Source organism: Opisthocomus hoazin, chromosome 3 (genome assembly GCF_030867145.1).
Source record: "Opisthocomus hoazin isolate bOpiHoa1 chromosome 3, bOpiHoa1.hap1, whole genome shotgun sequence".
NCBI lineage: Eukaryota > Metazoa > Chordata > Aves > Opisthocomiformes > Opisthocomidae > Opisthocomus > Opisthocomus hoazin.
The window spans coordinates 71,224,066-71,240,839 of NC_134416.1; the positions used below are offsets into that span (position 1 = coordinate 71,224,066).

Below are 16,774 nucleotides of genomic sequence, written 5' to 3' on the forward strand. Positions count from 1 at the left end.
AGGGCTATCATTTCCCTTAGAGATGTCTCCAGTGATTTTAATTAAGTTCTCCTTAGGCTGTTACAATGATCAAGGGACGTTTGTCTACGGTTTATAAATTCTGTTTGATATTGAGGATTCTCCCTGTCATTTGTCTTCATGCTGAATGAAAAACCACAATGGGCAATAAAAGGAAATCTTGCACCTGAGGAAGTTAAGGAGTGTCAAAATTTGACGATCGTCTGTTAAAAGAAGTGTGTCTTTGTCAAGGTGATGTCCACTAGGCAGGAAAACAAGCATTCAAGTCTGAATTCAAGGCCCACAGTAAGCGTGGAAGGGAAGCGTATACTCTTGGGAGTGCAGGGGAGGATTAGATCACCTGACAAAATAGATTGAAGTCAGGACATGTAACTGAATGGAAAAAATGGAGAATCTTTCAGAAGCTAGCAGAGGCTATGAAAAGCAGATAAGAGGCATGATCTCTGTGGTTGTTTTAATCCCAAAGAATGGTCAGGGATAGCAAAGAAATTGGGACCCAGATTTTATTAATGTCCCTCTCCATGGATGTGTGCATGTGTGCATATGTATAAGTGTATAATATTTTTAGATTGGTGAAGTGAAAAAGTTGGTTTTGGAATGTCTGCAAAACCTATGTATGTGTTTGCCTCTCTTATAACGTTTTACTAAATAATGATGAATCCAACCTTATGATATCAAGGCTCTGAGAAAGACCGATGGAGTGTCTATGTGAAAAATCTGCAGTGATCTGGGACAGGAACAGCTTGAGATTGCATTTCTTTGAAGAGTTGTCAGTCGGATGCCGTGTGCCCAGGACAGGACTGAAGCAACAGGCAAAGGCGGTCACCCAGCACATCCGCAGGGGCTCATGAGCAGAGTGACAGTGTCCAAGTGTGAGAAGCCTTGTGGCCTGGTCCAGCAGTAGTGAGTGCTGAATGGGCAGTAAGAAAAGAGGACTTGAAAAGCTAGAATTCCTGAAATAAGGGAGATGCTAGGAAAGCACCAAACCTTCCATACTTGTGGTGAACTATAAAATTTCAGCCTCTTTTTTTTGTATGGGTTCTCCTACTTCTAGTAACATTTCCTGAATTTACTGAGCAACAGCTGTATTTCAGAGTGATCTGGGGTTGGTCTGGACATTTGGTTCAAGAGCAGGGATAGCATTAAATGCTGTGAGTTTTTTAATTGGAGAAGGCATTTTTAGTTAAATGCCTTCTTGGATCAGGGCCAGATATACTTGGGTCTTTGCAAAACTGAGTTTGCAATGAATCAACGAGAAACTTATGGCTATGTTAATACTAATAAATTGAATAATACTAGGGAATTTTTCTAGACACTGGAAAGTGATCACCTGCACTGTTCAATTGTTAGAATGATCCCTAGTGTGAATTTGGTCTTGGCTAAGCAGCATTTTCTCAGCAAGCTCTGGGCATCTTTCAGGAGCTAGCTTGGTCCACGAGTCATCCGTGAGGCTGTTTGCATGCAGCCATACTGTTGTAGAGGCTGGGAGAGCTTAATTGGAGCTGTTTTACACTAGTTAACTTCAGTGCCAGAGAAAGGGCCTGGTCATGTTTAATTTAATAGTGTGACTGTGGACTGTAATTTTGTGTTTATTCATTCTGGTTTTGTATGGAATGCAAAAAGGTTAAAAGGGAGAGGGTCTTCTCACCACCTGATATGAAGTCCTCTCTGAAGGCAGCTTGGAAGAAGGCAAAATGTGGCCCTTGTTGGCACAGGTACTGTTTCCATACTCGCCCCGTGCAGACAGGTGCAGAGAGCAGGTAGAGGCACTGGCTGGAGCAGATGTTGAGAGGATTGTCTGTGTGGTTCCCCACAATACCAATGACAAGAAAAGGCTGAAGCTGCTGCTGTCACACAAGCCTAGGCGTGTCCTAGGCTAGCCCTCCTCTCCAGGAGCGCAGATGAGTGTGGATCTCATGTCTCAAATCCTCATGATTCATTCACATAAAATCCATTTATTCGGGCTTTCACACTGCATCCAACTGGAACAAATTGTGAATCCTTACTTTGCTGCATGACTCAGAGGGGTGAAATGAAGAGTGTGAAGCTCGTTCACATAGCAATGCCACTAAAATTAGAAAGGCCACAGTGGTTCTTTGTGGTTGGGAGACACATCTCCTTCCCGCCTGTAACTGGCTGGAACTCTTTGTCTGAATCTGCTCGTGACTGTAATAGCCTTCTTCTGCAGAAGATTCTCCTTGGCAGCAGAACTTGCCTCCTGCTCTCATGGCAAAGCTCTGCACAGGAAGCTGCCAACCAGCCTGCCAGTGATGTCAATATAAAAGCGGTGTTTGTACCCATGTCATTGTGAAAAACGGAGTTGGAAAGAAAGACAGAGAGAGAGCAAGTAGTGATGATTTCATAGGGTAATCTGAAACAAGTAATCTTTCTGCCTTTGGGAATCGCATAGATGGTCACCCCGGTATGTTAGCAGTCATTCTTGTGCAACCCACCGTTATTCATCACATATGATTAAGCAGCCTACAAATCAAACTAATACCAAAACGTATTACTGGTTTGTTATGATTACCCTAAATTTGGCTGAAAACTTTGGTTGTCTGTAAAATAATTTCTTATTACAAGTAATCTTCAAGAGACACCATAAAGTCTTGTGTAAATAATTTGTGGGTTTTTTTCATGTTAGAATACAATATTTTTTTTCTTTGTACTCGTCTCAAAATATTTTTTCATTGTCCTGACCTCTTCAAAGCTGGTAGCCTTTTAAGAGCTTTTAAAAACTGGGAAGTGTGCTTTATCAGTCTTCTGCACCTTTCTGGGTAGTTTATTGCTGCATGGATGTCTGCTTTTCATATTTACAAGGCATCATTGCTCATACGTGTTGGGAATTCATATAGCCATTCTTCTCCATTGAGGTTCACATCCTGCTGTGATAAATGTCAAGGTGAAATATGAATCTACACAGCCAGGTGGAAGTTCTCTGTTGTTGCAGCTGTTCTGCCTAGGCTGTGCTTCCCAGCTCTCTAAGGATCTGGTTCCCTGTGTAACCTCACTGTTTGTCAGCTGGGGGTGAAACAATATGTCATAACTTTGGTTTACTCCCATTTTTAGCCCTCACAGAGTTTAAGGATAAGAGGAAGCTCTGCCTTGGGGAATGGGGGGAGGGGGCAAGGTAGGAGAGAAAGGTCTGGTGCAGAGCTCTTTCTGGATCTCTCTCTCTCTCTCTATCTCTTACCTCACCCTCACCACCTCTCCCCTGGTTGCAGGACACAGTAAAGCTATGTCACCTACTCAAAACTCCTTTACTGTTTAAACTTTTCCTGATAGTCCAGGATTCAGTAAAAAAGAACAGCAGTGGTTCTGAAATCTGCTTAGCTGAATCTTAACAAGACTCACTGATTTAACAGTGTTTATCTCTAGGAGATGCTGTTTAATGTGGTCTTTGATAAACAGTGGAGTAAAAATATTTCATCATTCTTACATGATGGAAATTTCATGAGCAGCCATTCTGCTGGCTTATCTCCATTATAAAATATTTTCTTATATCTAGGATCTGTCAGCAGACACAGTGGCTACGGTAAATGGATTTTTTGCTGACAGTGCTGTTCGCTAGATGTGTAACTCCTAAAGCGATACTGCTTTGTCAGTTAGTACCTATTGTGTTTCTTTAATTCCCGGCTCACAGACCTGTCTTTTGAAATCCAGCAGACTTCATGCTGCATTTTTTATCATGCCTAGACCTCAAAATATTGTCTTGGCTTCTCTCTTCTCTTCCCCCCCCGCCCCCCCATGTAAAGCAAGAAGAATTTGCTGATTTTAGCATATTTTTATAAGAATTATACCTATATCTATATATAATTATATCTATATTTTTAGCCAAGATCTAATGCTAAAACCCAACCCATGGTTATACGGTTTACTAAGAATCATCCCAGAGATTCGTTGTACTATTACTCTTCTGCTGTGAGGTAGTGTGAGTGCCAAGTTTCATATTTACAGTAAAACAGTTTTTACAGATTCTTGATTTCCATCATCATAACTCTTATAGCAGAAAAAATAGAAATAAGATACATTGTATTTAAACAAGCATTTTAAATATTAAGAATTCCATAAATATGGAAGCAACCTTTATCTGTAAGTGTGAATTTCATAAGACTTTGTCAGTCTGTAATCCGTTGCAACCATATATTTGGAAACACATTCTGAATTCACAGAATATTTTTTTTTCTCCATTCGTAATATACAAATTAAAAGGCCACATTTAAATGACTGGCAACTCTATTCAAATTTATGTAAAGATGTAAGAAAAGTCTCTGGAGTTTCGGTTTCCAGAGGAGCAAAAAATGTGTTTATTATATTTTTTTTGTAGCAGTATTTAATAGGAAAAGAGAGGAAAAGAGTCGTTTCCTTTACCATTATTATTATTTTATAATTCATGAGGACAATCTTAATTTTCTTTTGCACTGAGAATATGTTACAGAAAACATTGTATGGGTTGCCTTGTATATCTAATATACTGCTATTTCAACTGTATTGTGATTTCAAATCATTGATCATTGTGTGATCAATAGATCATTCTGAAAATATTATGTAAACATTTTAAGATTACATTGAATAACTTTAATGTTATGCTTGTGTTCCAGTTTTAGATTGAAAAGTAAGAAAGGAAAAAAACTGCTGTCATCTTAAACATGTATTATTTTAAAAAGTACCCATACAGTACAATATGTGCCATTAAATCAATGTTATTTGCTCTTCCAAAAAAATAGGTATCAACTACTCTTTACTCTTAAATTTTTCTAGGCAAATTTAGCCTTGCAAGAGGGAAGACTTGCAGCTGCCCAAATGGAACTGAATAGTGCACAAATTCAGCTGGATGAGAAGCAGATGGAACTGGATCAAGTACAAGCCATGTATGATACTGCTATGAAAGAGAAACAGGCCTTACTCGATGATGCTGAGGCATGCAGAAGGAAGATGAACAACGCTACAGCTCTGATTGAAGGATTAGGTGGAGAAAAGGTACTAGCATGTATGATCATGTTTCCAGCACAAAGTAGGTGCTCGGTTTTGAGAATACTCCATAATGATCATTAGTAGTGCTCAAGAAATTCAAGGCATCGTGACATCTCGATACCATATGACACTTTATTTCATTTATATGTATGTTTTTTGCTTGAAAATGTATCTAACAAAGTAAAACAATTTCTTGTGTTAACTTAGTTTCTGTGTATGAAGATTTATGTCATATCGTGTGGCTTGTATTGGGATAAAGTTCAGATTTAAAGCCAAGGAGCCAAATTCCTTTTAGTTTTAGTAAGAAGAGGAATTAGGCTTAACCTAAATAATTGCCCTTAAATATTTATAAGAAGGATTAATCTATTTTTCTCATGAAGTATACAAGAATAAGAATTTGAAGTTTGACTAATTTCCTGAATTATATTTGAAGTTCAGATTTCTACTGGAGCCTTTTACAGAATTATGGGCTAATCGTTATCCTCTTCAGTGAGCTTGAAATTTACCTTTCCTGTGCAGATTTTTCTGGCTTCAGCCTGGAGGTTTCCAGAGGAAGCAGGATACTCTTTTTTTTTTTTTTTTTTCCTTCCTTCTGATTATTTGCTTTGATAATTCCTTGGTTGATTTCACACAGAGTCAAAATTAATGAGAGCTTTGATTTCAACCGTTGCGTTCTGTGAGGCCAGGACTTCAACATTTGTTTGCATAGCTGTACTTCAATATATAGCAATCAAAAATGTTAGATGCTTTATCATATTTTTCAGCAAATTTCTAAATTTAAAAGCAATACTAAAATAGGAAATTACAGTGCTTTATTGTGGGTTTTATGAAGCTTTGTGCTATGAGGTCTTGTAAGAGCTGTTATTCCATTCTACTTTCAAAAATTCAGACAAAAAATTAAAGACTGTAATGGCACTTGGAGCCTTGGGCAAAACTGACACTGGGTTAAAAGTGTATTTTCTAAGTTTATAACATGTATGTCCTGACCAAGATTGTATGCAGAATGGTTGGAAGGGATCAGAAATCTGGAGAGAAAGAAATAAGTAAAACTCAAAAATGAAAATTGCAGAATCATGGGATAATTGATATTGAAAGGAGATCATCTAACCCAACCCCTCACCCCCTGCTCAAAGCAATGTCAAAGAAAGCAGGTTGCTCAGGGCATTGTCTAGCTGGCTTTTGAATATCTCCAAAGATGGAGACTCCACAACCCCTCCTGGCAACCTGTTCCTATCCTTGACCACCCTCACTGTAAAACAGTTTTTTTGTGTGTTTATTTGGAATTTCTTGTGTTTCAATTTGTACGCATCACTCCTTGTCCTTTCGCTGGGTACCACTGAAAAGAGTCTGACACCATCATTTTTATACACTCCCATCAGCTATTCGTATATACTGATAAAATTGCCCCTGAGCTGTCTCTTCTCAAGGGTAAACTACCTTGATTCTCTCAGCCAAGGCTGTCCCCGTACTTTACATCCCTGACCAGTTATTTTTTGTTTGCAAGTCTGAGGTTCAGCAAACCACTTTCCTTCGTTAGATCCTCAGTTACCTGTGCTCAGAATTTTTTGTCAGTGCACTGCTTAAAACCTCCTGGATTGCTTGTGTCTTCCTGTGTTGTCCCTCCAGAAGGTATCAGAGTGGTTAAAGCCCCCCATGTAGACCAGAGCTTGTGAATGCGAGGTTTCTTCCCATCATCTGAACATGACCACCCTCTAATCCTAACCAGTAAGCTCTCAGCTGGCTCATTGTCCATCCTAGAGTCTCAGATGCAGAGCTTCCATTCATTCCACCTGGTCTTTCGCATAAAAGAAAACTTTGCAGCCTGTCCTTCCTAAAAAGCCTGTATACACCCGTTGCAGCACTCCAGTTGTGGAAGCCTTCCCACCATGTCCTCATGATCCCCAGGAGATCATGACTCTGCAACTACATACAGATCTCTAATTCCTCATTTGTTCTCTGTGCTGTGCACATTAGTGTACAAGCACTTCAGAGAGGTGCCCAGCTGTTCTAATTTCCCAGAAACAGTATGAAAGCTATCCTCATCTTTCTGTCTGGTAGGCTGTTCTTTGTTTATATGGATATGCTTGGGGAGGTCCTCCATTAGCCCTGTTTTACTGATTACAAGGTCCATGCTGTTTACCCCACACATTTTGTTTGCACACCGGGACCTCCACTTCCTCACATGATTGTTGGTCATCCTCTCCCTCCCACCTGGTTGCTCCTTTAAAGCACTTCTTGCAAGTTTGGCCACACTGTTGAAAAAGATGGTTTTTCTCCATTTGGTCAGGTGGTTGCCATGTCTTCCAAGCAAACTTCTGCTTCTGAAAAGAACGATTTAAAGCCAGAAATACTCCTGGTTCAAAGAACAATTATTTACCAGAAAGAGATTAATTCTTAAGTTAGATGTGCATGTTAGTTTTGTGCCTGCTTAATCTAACTTCTTTATAATATCTTACATATAGCTTCGTTGGACAGCAAGCAGCAAAAACTTTCAAAATCAAATTATTAATTTAGTGGGGAATGTTCTTCTGGCCACTGGATTTCTCTCTTACTCTGGACCTTTCAATCAGGAGTACAGAAATTTGCTGCTTCAGTTGTGGAAGAAAGAGATGGACAACTGCAAGATTCCATACAGTAATGTAAGTGTTCATGTGCTGTCCTGACCTCACTCTTTGCCTTGCAGAGAGATAATGTTCAGAGCTGTTCCAGAAAAGTACATAACTGGAAGATTATTTAGAGGCTGTCACATTCCATCAAATTTTTAATAAACAAAAAATCTCAACAGTTAACAAGTGAGCTTCTAAAAAAAATGTGGTTTAACATCCTCTTTATACTGTCATGCATTGCAGGATTGGTATCTAGGCCATCGCTCTAGCAAATCTGGGAGAGAGATGTTGTCTGGGGTCACCTGTCCTGGGAGGAAATTTCACAATATGGGAAAAAAAGTAAAATTTACCACCTTAAAATAAATTTACCTTATCATAAGGGGTTCCATCAAGTAGTCACAGTTTTCCCTCATAGCTGGTGTTTTTTTCAAATGCCGTGTTGTGTCCGTAACTTCAGTCAAGCAAATCAGCCACATCAAGCATTTACTGTGAGTGGAAAATATGTATACTGAAGAAAATACCAGTTGTAACTGCCTCCCTCAGCATTTTAAGTTATCCCCTTACAAGGAACAACTTGTGAATATGTGGTACCACCCCACAACTGGTATTGCAGTGTCCCTGTAGTTTTCCAGGCAGTCTTTGAAGAAGCAGCTCTGAAGTTAGGCTCACAGAATGGCGCAGAGGAGGGGAGATTGATCTGTGGCTTCTGGCTTAGGTGAGAGTTATGCACCAACCAACTCCCAGGGACCCAGCAATGTTTACCCTATTTCAACTTTACCACCTACAGTTTCATGTGCTTCTGTTAAAAGTCTGCTCTCTCTCTAGATATCAGCTTTTCATTCTGAACTTAAATCTATAATGTAAAGTGTGAATGTGAATGAAAGGTTTTTCATATTTTTTGTATTTCTGACATATTACTTCATAAATTCTTTAACCTACTGTTCCTAATAGATTACATTTTTGAACACAGCAAACTAGTCTAGGAAAAAAAATTTCCATTGTTTTAATTTAGGATTACTTAAGTAAAACATTTTAATAATCTAGATTTGCTAGAAAATATCTGCAAAATGGAATAAAACAGTTTTTCCTTTTTGAAGATTCACACTCTTATTCTTAGCATAACTTGATGAATTCTTGATTGACATGAAAATACACTTCTACCCAATTACAGAAAAGACCATTGCATATTTTGAACTAGGAAGTATCACCTCTGCACCTCTGTGTATTATCAATTAATACCCTCCTGTCATACCCTCTGCTGTGTACCCACAGCATTTAATTTAGTTTAATTTGATGTGTCTTATTGAAATGATTAAGTTAAACAAAACCTGGATTTTGTAAAGCTTGATTTACACCACGTCAGCTTACTCCAGTCTAAGCTTTTAAATCCACGTACATTTGTCACCGGTGAGGCTGTTCTCAGTGAGTCTGACGTTACATCTTCTCCTCAACTGGCCAAAGTCTGTGTGGGCAGAGGTGGCTTAAAATGCAGTGGAGCAGCGAAGCTACAGTCCCATCATGCAGCTTTAGTTCCCTGCCACATAACATATTACCTGTATTAAAGTGAGCAACCTGCGTGCTGGGACTATGACACAGGGCAGGTTTCTTTACATGGATCTTCTTCTTTTACCACCGTCTGCCTCAGGAGTGCCAGACCTGGAGGCTGTTGTGGTGTGTAGGCTTTGCTCGTGGCCAGCAGCAGCAGCCTTGTTCATATTCCATGACTATTAGGAGGTCTGTCTAATATTCTTCCTTGCACTTGCAAGACATATTCATGCTGAAAGCAGAATTTAGGCCATAATAATCAAAACTGTCTTTCTGAATAATCTCTGTGTTGCTTTCCACTTGGTTTTGTGAATATCTATGCACAGATGGAGAAATGGTTCAGGGAGTCTCTCTTACTCTCAGTACAGGAGTAGAGGCATTAAGCCCAAATGGCTCCTGTCCTCAGCTGTCAAAGCTTTTGACAGAGCAGGTGCTGCTGGAAAGTGCTGGGAGCAAGTGAGCAACCTGTGTACGGCCGTAGCTGTACCCTTGTGAAACAGTTAAAGTTAGATTAATATCCCTGCTGCATCTTCTTTTCAGGTTCTTGGGGGATTTAACACTTAAAACCTACATTAGGGAGACCTCTCTGCCATGAGAGGTTTGTCATGCTGTTCATCTCGTAGAAGTTACTTGTGATTCTTTTTTATTTTTTTACGTTAGGTGGTGTATAATGCTTCTCATAACAGTGATTACCCTTGACCTGACAGAGTGAACCTCACAGCCCAGCCCATTTTATGCTATGACTTACAAAGATGAATGATTTTGAATTGCCCAGCAAAGCTCTTGGAAAGCTCCTTGTATTACTATCCTCCTGATAAGTAATATGTAAGGCCAAGATGGATTTATTAATAAAGTACCAGTAGCAGTGCAGTCTCAGGCAAGATTCTTTACGTGGTATGGGAGTTATCCTATACACATTCATCCCAGGGAGGCTCTTTCTCAAGTTCAGTGTACAAAATGTTCTTAAAAGCTGCTTACATTGGGGAATATCTCTCAAGATTCTTACCATTTAAGGGTAAGGACTTGGGTGTAAAATGTCCCTAGAAAGCATGACATAAAGAACTAAAGTTCTGTCTCTATGAAGATGTTCTGACCACATTACTACTCAATTGCATCATTCAAAATTTCAGGAATACTTTTTGATTATTTATTTGTTGCTTTTTTTTTATATGGACAGGTTAGACACAGAATGCCATAATTAATGAGTTTCAAACTGTAGTTACCATTCTGTTTAGACAGTTGCTGTTAAAGGCAGAATTATGTTTTCACTAATAGTGTGTGGAAGAGAGTTTTAATTTTTTCCGGTGAATTAAGTACTCAGAAAAGGCAGCATATGGACTTCTCTTGATACTGCACACCACAGGAAAGAAAGCAGCTATTCAGTTAAAGCAAAAGGCTTGACATCTGCCTTACTTTGTCACAGACTAACTGGCTGTAGGTGTATGAGTCATTTAGGCATAACAATTTAAAGAGAGCTGTTTATAACTAGCTATCTATCTGTGTAGTTAGGCACTTAAATTAGCTAAGTTTCAGAGTTGCAGAGTGACTGATACTTCCTGCTGCAGTAAGAAAAAATTAAATGCAATTTAGACCCTACTCTTCTGCTTAAGGAGCTAAGTATGGTTTACGTTCCAATTGCTGAAAATTTTTGCTATTAAATGCTTACTGTCCTTTTCACAAATTGAAATTGGATTCTTAAAGTTTCTCTGTCTTTTGAGAATGGTTTGTGTTGCTTCATTCAGATTCTTCAGTAATCAGAGTAGTGGATATTGATCCATAGCACATCTCCTCTTTCTCCTCTGAGTCTCCCATAAGACATCCTGTATTCATGTACATACTTGGAGGGTACTTTACAACTTTACGACAGGAGGAAGCTCTTGTGACCAAGATGACCCTTCCTCTTGACCTAGCAAGAAAAGAGTTTGCCAATATCAAAATCAGCTTGTCATTAGGTATTGAACTGGCTTCAGAGTTTCTCCAATACTCTTTGAAGAACGTCAAAGCCTGAACAGAAATCAGTTTCATTACTGCCCAACTTTCAGTGATTTACTAAACTTTAAAGAAAGGAAACAATAAACAATAGCTACCAAATACATTCTATCATGCATTATGTTCAGAATAAGAAGAAAAACCTTCCATCTATAAACCTATAACGTTTTGTTACAACTCCTCTAACTGGGACTAATTTTGTAACTATGTATTTTCTTTTAGGACCTGAATCTGACTGGTATGCTTGTTGACAATGCTACAGTGGGTGAGTGGAACCTCCAGGGTCTTCCGAATGATGATCTTTCAATTCAGAATGGCATAATTGTCACAAAAGCCTCCAGATATCCTTTGCTGATTGATCCACAAGGTCAAGGAAAGATCTGGATTAAAAATAAGGAAAAAGATAATGGACTCCAGGTAAACAGTTCATTTAATATTTTTGTGTGTGTGTCATTTCACATCATAGTTAGCAATGCAAAAGATTTTTTCTGTCATCATGCTTTGGCCACATGTAATTTAAATGTGATGTTTATGGTATGCAGTTAGGCAGAAATTAAAACAAGACTGACGCAAAATCTGTGACCTGTCTGTATCAGGGTGAAATAGCTTGTACTGCTTTGTCATCTCCCAGAAAGACAGCTTCCAGAGCAAACTGGAATTATATGTTATACCATATGTATTTTTGTGATGAATTTTTTAATTACTTGTCATAGAGAAAGAGAAATGTAGAGGGTAGTAAATGATTGGCAAAATCAAGACCAGACAGGATCAGGCAGTTGGTGCTGCATGGCAAAAACATTTGAGGGTAATCATTTTAAGAAGGAAATAGGGGAAAGAAAAAGAGAGGAAATTCAAGAAGAATGGTGGCCTCAGGTAGAATGAAAGTCTAGTGATCTTTGAGGCATGTCAAACACAAAGACCAGCTTCAGACTGCATCTTGATCATTCATAGAATCAGAATCATTAAGGTTGGAAAAGACCTCTAAGATCATGAAGTCCAACCATCAGCCAAACACAACCATGCCTACTAAACCATGTCCCAAAGTGCCACATCTACAAGTTTTTTAGACACCTCCAGGGATGGTGACTCAACCACCTCCCTGGACAGCCTGTTCTAATGTCTGACCACTCTTTCAGTAAAGACATTTTTCCTAATATGCAATCTAAACCTCCCCTGATGCAACTTGAGGCCATTGCCTCTCATCCTATCGCTAGTGACTTGGGAGAAGAGACCAACACCTACCTCACTACAACCTCCTCTCAGGTAGTTGTAGAGAGCGAGGTCTCCCCTCAGCCTCCACTTCTCCAGACTAAACAGCCCCAGCTCCCTCAGCTGCTCCTTGTAAGACTTGTTCTCCAGACCCTTCACCAGCCTCACTGCTCTTGTCTGGACACGCTCCAGCACCTCAATGTCCTTCTTGTACTGAGGGGCCCGAAACTGAACACAGTACTCCAGGTGCGGCCTCACCAGTGCTGAGTACAGGGGCACAATCACCTCCCTACTCCTGCTGGTCACGCTATTTCTGATACAAGCCAGGATGCGGTTGGCCTTCTTGGCCACCTGGGCACACTGCTGGCTCATGTTCAGTTGGCTGTCAGCCAGCACCCCCAGCTCCATTTCCGCCGAGCAGCTTTCCAGCCAGTCCTCCCCAGCCCTGTATCATTGCCTGGGGTTGTTGTGACTCAAGTGCAGGACCCGGCACTTGGCCTTGTTGTACCTAGTAATTAAGCTTTGATGATTAAATGCATCCGATAAAAATAATTATTGCTTGATTTATCCACCTTTCCCACTTTCTATCTAGCAGTGCATCCTGTTTGGGATCTTGATCTTCTATTTAATTAAAACTTTCTTTTTTTTCGCTTCTAACAGCATAGCCTCCATGCTTTGTTACACCGATAAGGATAAGATGGGTTACGATAAATATCTAAACACATGATATATTTTCAGGCCAGATCAAGCATGATACGAAATAGTTGTTAATAAATCAAATATATTCTCCAACTATAGATTATCACAGGAATACTATGGTGTACTGTCTTCACTCAGAATAAGAGTGTTAGATAAAAAAAAAGAAACTGAGAATGCAGTGAAGGATGATGATATTCCGAGAGCTGTTGATATCCTGGTGATGTCGTTAGCTAAATCCTTAAACTTCTGGAGCTTGACCTAGACATGTATTTCCTAGCACTGTTAACAAAGGCCCAACATTCAATCCCACACCAAACCCAGTTTCTGGTAAATTGAACGTGCTCATAAAATGGTGTAGAAACACAACTAGAAATGGGAAGTATTGACTGAGAAGAAACAAAAAAGTAATGTGCGACATTCAAAGATCTTGAAAAAATTGATGCCTTTATTAAAAATATGATGAAAAGCTCTCCTGAAATATGAGTTGTACTCACAGAAGAATTTAGGCATTTTGTGACTGTGTGAAATTACTGTCTTATGGTAGATAACATGGCTTTCTCTAAATTACATCAGACCTTAGTTTGGCCCCCCACAATTTGATCAAGAAACACTAGTGTAAGTAAACAACAGGAAATAATAGAGAAAAGGATGTATCTCATATTCCATCCTCTTCGAGACTTGCATGCCCTACTCAGGATTTCAGTGGGCTTGCCAAGCTGAGCTCAGGAGTGGCAACAGTGAATCTGCTTCAGTGAGGGACCTACACTGACTCTTACTACCATGCTGTAGCCTTTTCCCCAATAATTTTAAAGTGCATTCCAAGCTGCAGCTTCATTTCCCTCCCTTAATTGGCATTGAGTCTCTATTGCCTGCCCTCCAAGTGGCTGCTTTCACCGTTTGCTGGAGTGGAGCCTGCAAAAGGGGACTGCAAACACACAGGTTCCATTCTGTGGTCCAGTAATTGTATAAGGATCTTGTATCACATACTCATCAAAGCAGGGACGGGGAGATGTATATTAAAATACCATTTCCTCTTTCTCCACTATTCATACACTATAAGCAATGATGACATTTGACTGATGAGCCAGAGAAAAATGTCTACCAGGCTTGCCTTGTGTGAATATCCAGCCTATGAAATTTGTGAATCCTGTTGGGTCTTAACTACTGTGCTTCTGAGTACTCTCAAAACTTACATGGCTTTGAATACACACAGATGCAGTCTCTAAATGCTGAGGAAGCTTTCCTGATCAAAATGCAGTCAGTTATGGGCTTTTACATACCCTGGCTCAGGTGTCAGCTGTGTTAGAAGAATATGAGTTCTTCCCCTGTAAAGTCCAGGAGGAACAGAGTTACGTCAAGACTCTAAATACCCAAGTGTTTAGATTATGCCTTTACATCTAGGGTATTGTAATTTGCTATGATCTTGTTAGGGTTACATTGCTGGACACTAAGACGCTAACTTCATCCCTCAGTTTCATTTGGACTAGAAGTGTAGGCAACGTACTGTTTTGGTGGATATACATATGCTTACAATATAATAAATCTAAAAGTGCAGAGTAGTGGAACATAGTATTAATTTTTAAATAATACACTGTTTTAAGTCTTTGTAATGTGCCTTTAGATATTTTAATTATACCTTTTTCAAAGACCACTGCCTACAAGACAAGGATTTATTTTATAAACATGTCTCTCCTAGGGTTTTTTTCTGGTAAAAAAAACACCCCAAAGCCATGGCTTAACAGATGCCTGGAAAGGCTATTCAATTATCATCTCAGAGATTTATGTTAAATTTATTAAATTTAAATAAATGAGAAGGAGTCTATGTGATTTTTCACAATTTTAAGACTGTATATTGTGAAATGGGAAGTTAATTGGAAATTCAAAATTTAATGGGAGACCAGGCCTCCTATGTAACACTGGTTCCCTGTCTGAACCCTGTGAATATTTCCCTACTTCCCATTAGTGTTCTGAGCATAAATCCATTAATATTTAAAAGATATGAGGATACTACAGTGGTTAGATATATATGTAGGTAAGTAAATAAATAGATAACAATAGTGTGTTCTATTCTGTTAAGCTTAAAGTAAAACTTCCATTCATTTCAGCAGAGGTGAGTGTTGGTCCCTAAAATGTAATCATTTGTGTAGATATCCCAAGATTAGTATAATTTTTGAAAGCTGCAGTACGTTTCATACTGTTTTCTGTGTGCTTGCAAAAACGTGCTATATTGTGAATCAATCTTCCTAGGTTACAGCTATGAACCACAAGTTCTTCAGAAGTCATATAGAAGACTGCCTGTCCCTTGGCCGGCCTTTGTTAATTGAAGATGTTGGAGAGGAACTTGATCCTGCTCTAGATAACATCTTGGAAAAAAATTTCATAAAATCAGGTTCAACGCACAAAGTAAGATGAATTGTGAACATGAAATTAAAACAGAAGAAGACAGATGCTGGGTATCTGGTAGCCTGGATACCGAGATTCATATCTTTGCAACACTTAGATGAGTAGTGAACTCTTGAGGTTGTTTTTTTTTAACCTCTTAAGCAGAAAGTTTAAAAAGTGTAAATGAAAATATAAAAAAAGAGTTTGTTTTTCACTGGCTAAAATAACTGCTTTTCTGAATTCAGCTTGTGAAAATTGAGTAATATGTTTTATTTTCAGGTGAAAGTAGGTGACCAGGAGGTAGATCTGATGCAGGGGTTTACCCTTTATATGACAACAAAATTGGCTAATCCTGCCTATACTCCAGAAATTAGTGCAAGAACAACTCTGATTGACTTCACTGTTACTGTGAAAGGGCTGGAAGATCAGCTTCTTGGCCGTGTCATCCTCACAGAAAAACAGGTATCTAGCAGCTTGCAGTATTTGTATAGAAGGAAGGCTTGTTCAATATCTGCACCATGAGTGGATAATTTCAATGTCTTGGCTGAAATCAAATTCAAGAACAAAAATGTGAATGGAAGTTTAGGGGTTTGTGCATTTGCTGAAAGACAATGTGGAGCTGTTTTTTAGTTGAATGGAGGGACCTAAAGATTTATTTTAAGATCTGGCCTTGGAAAGGGTAGAAAGAAAATTATTGATTAATAATACATCACACGCATATACATCACATACATAAAGCATCTTTATTCCTTTGTATATAGCAAAGCCTCCTTGTTCAGTCAGAAACCTCTTTTATTTCTGAATTCCTTTTAAACTTAATTTGAATTACATGAAAAAGTGCTTATGAACTCAAGCTACTTTCGCCAGCCAGGCTCTTGTGTGCAAGGTGATAAGAGATTTTTAAGGAGCCCTGAACACTGACTTGACTCTGCTCTTACTAAAATTTCCATTGATTATGTGGAAGCAAATATAAGGAAGAACATCCTCTCTCAGGTGTTTTTCAGGAGTTTTATTTCATAATATAAAATCTGAGACAACCTCCACAATAATTTAATTCCTAGATTGTTCCTGTTTCTTTTTGTGTGATCTAATTTAACAGCCTGGTTATCCAAAAACTTAGGAGTCAATTCATCATAGGCACTGGGGACAAATGTGGGTTTTTTACTGTGGCAGTCGTAGCAATAAATACATGAATGTTATGGTCCAATTACAATAAAATGAAATATTTTCTTCCTTTTTCATTAAAGTGAAAGCACAGAAGTTGTAATTCATATCAGATTGAATGACTTATTTATTTCAAACGGAACATTTCGTAATTGTGTCTTTGTGAGAAAAGTAACAAAAATTAAAGT

General features: G+C 38.8%; 1 protein-coding gene across 1 annotated transcript in view; it reads left to right on the forward strand.

The window, feature by feature from the left end:
- The window catches only part of LOC104335546 (dynein axonemal heavy chain 5), a 176,738-nt gene that overhangs the window by 108,206 nt on the left and 51,758 nt on the right, over positions 1–16,774 (forward strand). The window contains exons 61-65 of the mRNA XM_075416652.1: positions 4,780–4,998; positions 7,455–7,631; positions 11,355–11,549; positions 15,288–15,443; positions 15,702–15,884. Coding sequence (XP_075272767.1) covers positions 4,780–4,998; positions 7,455–7,631; positions 11,355–11,549; positions 15,288–15,443; positions 15,702–15,884 — 930 coding nt within the window. The remainder of the gene's footprint in view (positions 1–4,779; positions 4,999–7,454; positions 7,632–11,354; positions 11,550–15,287; positions 15,444–15,701; positions 15,885–16,774) is intronic.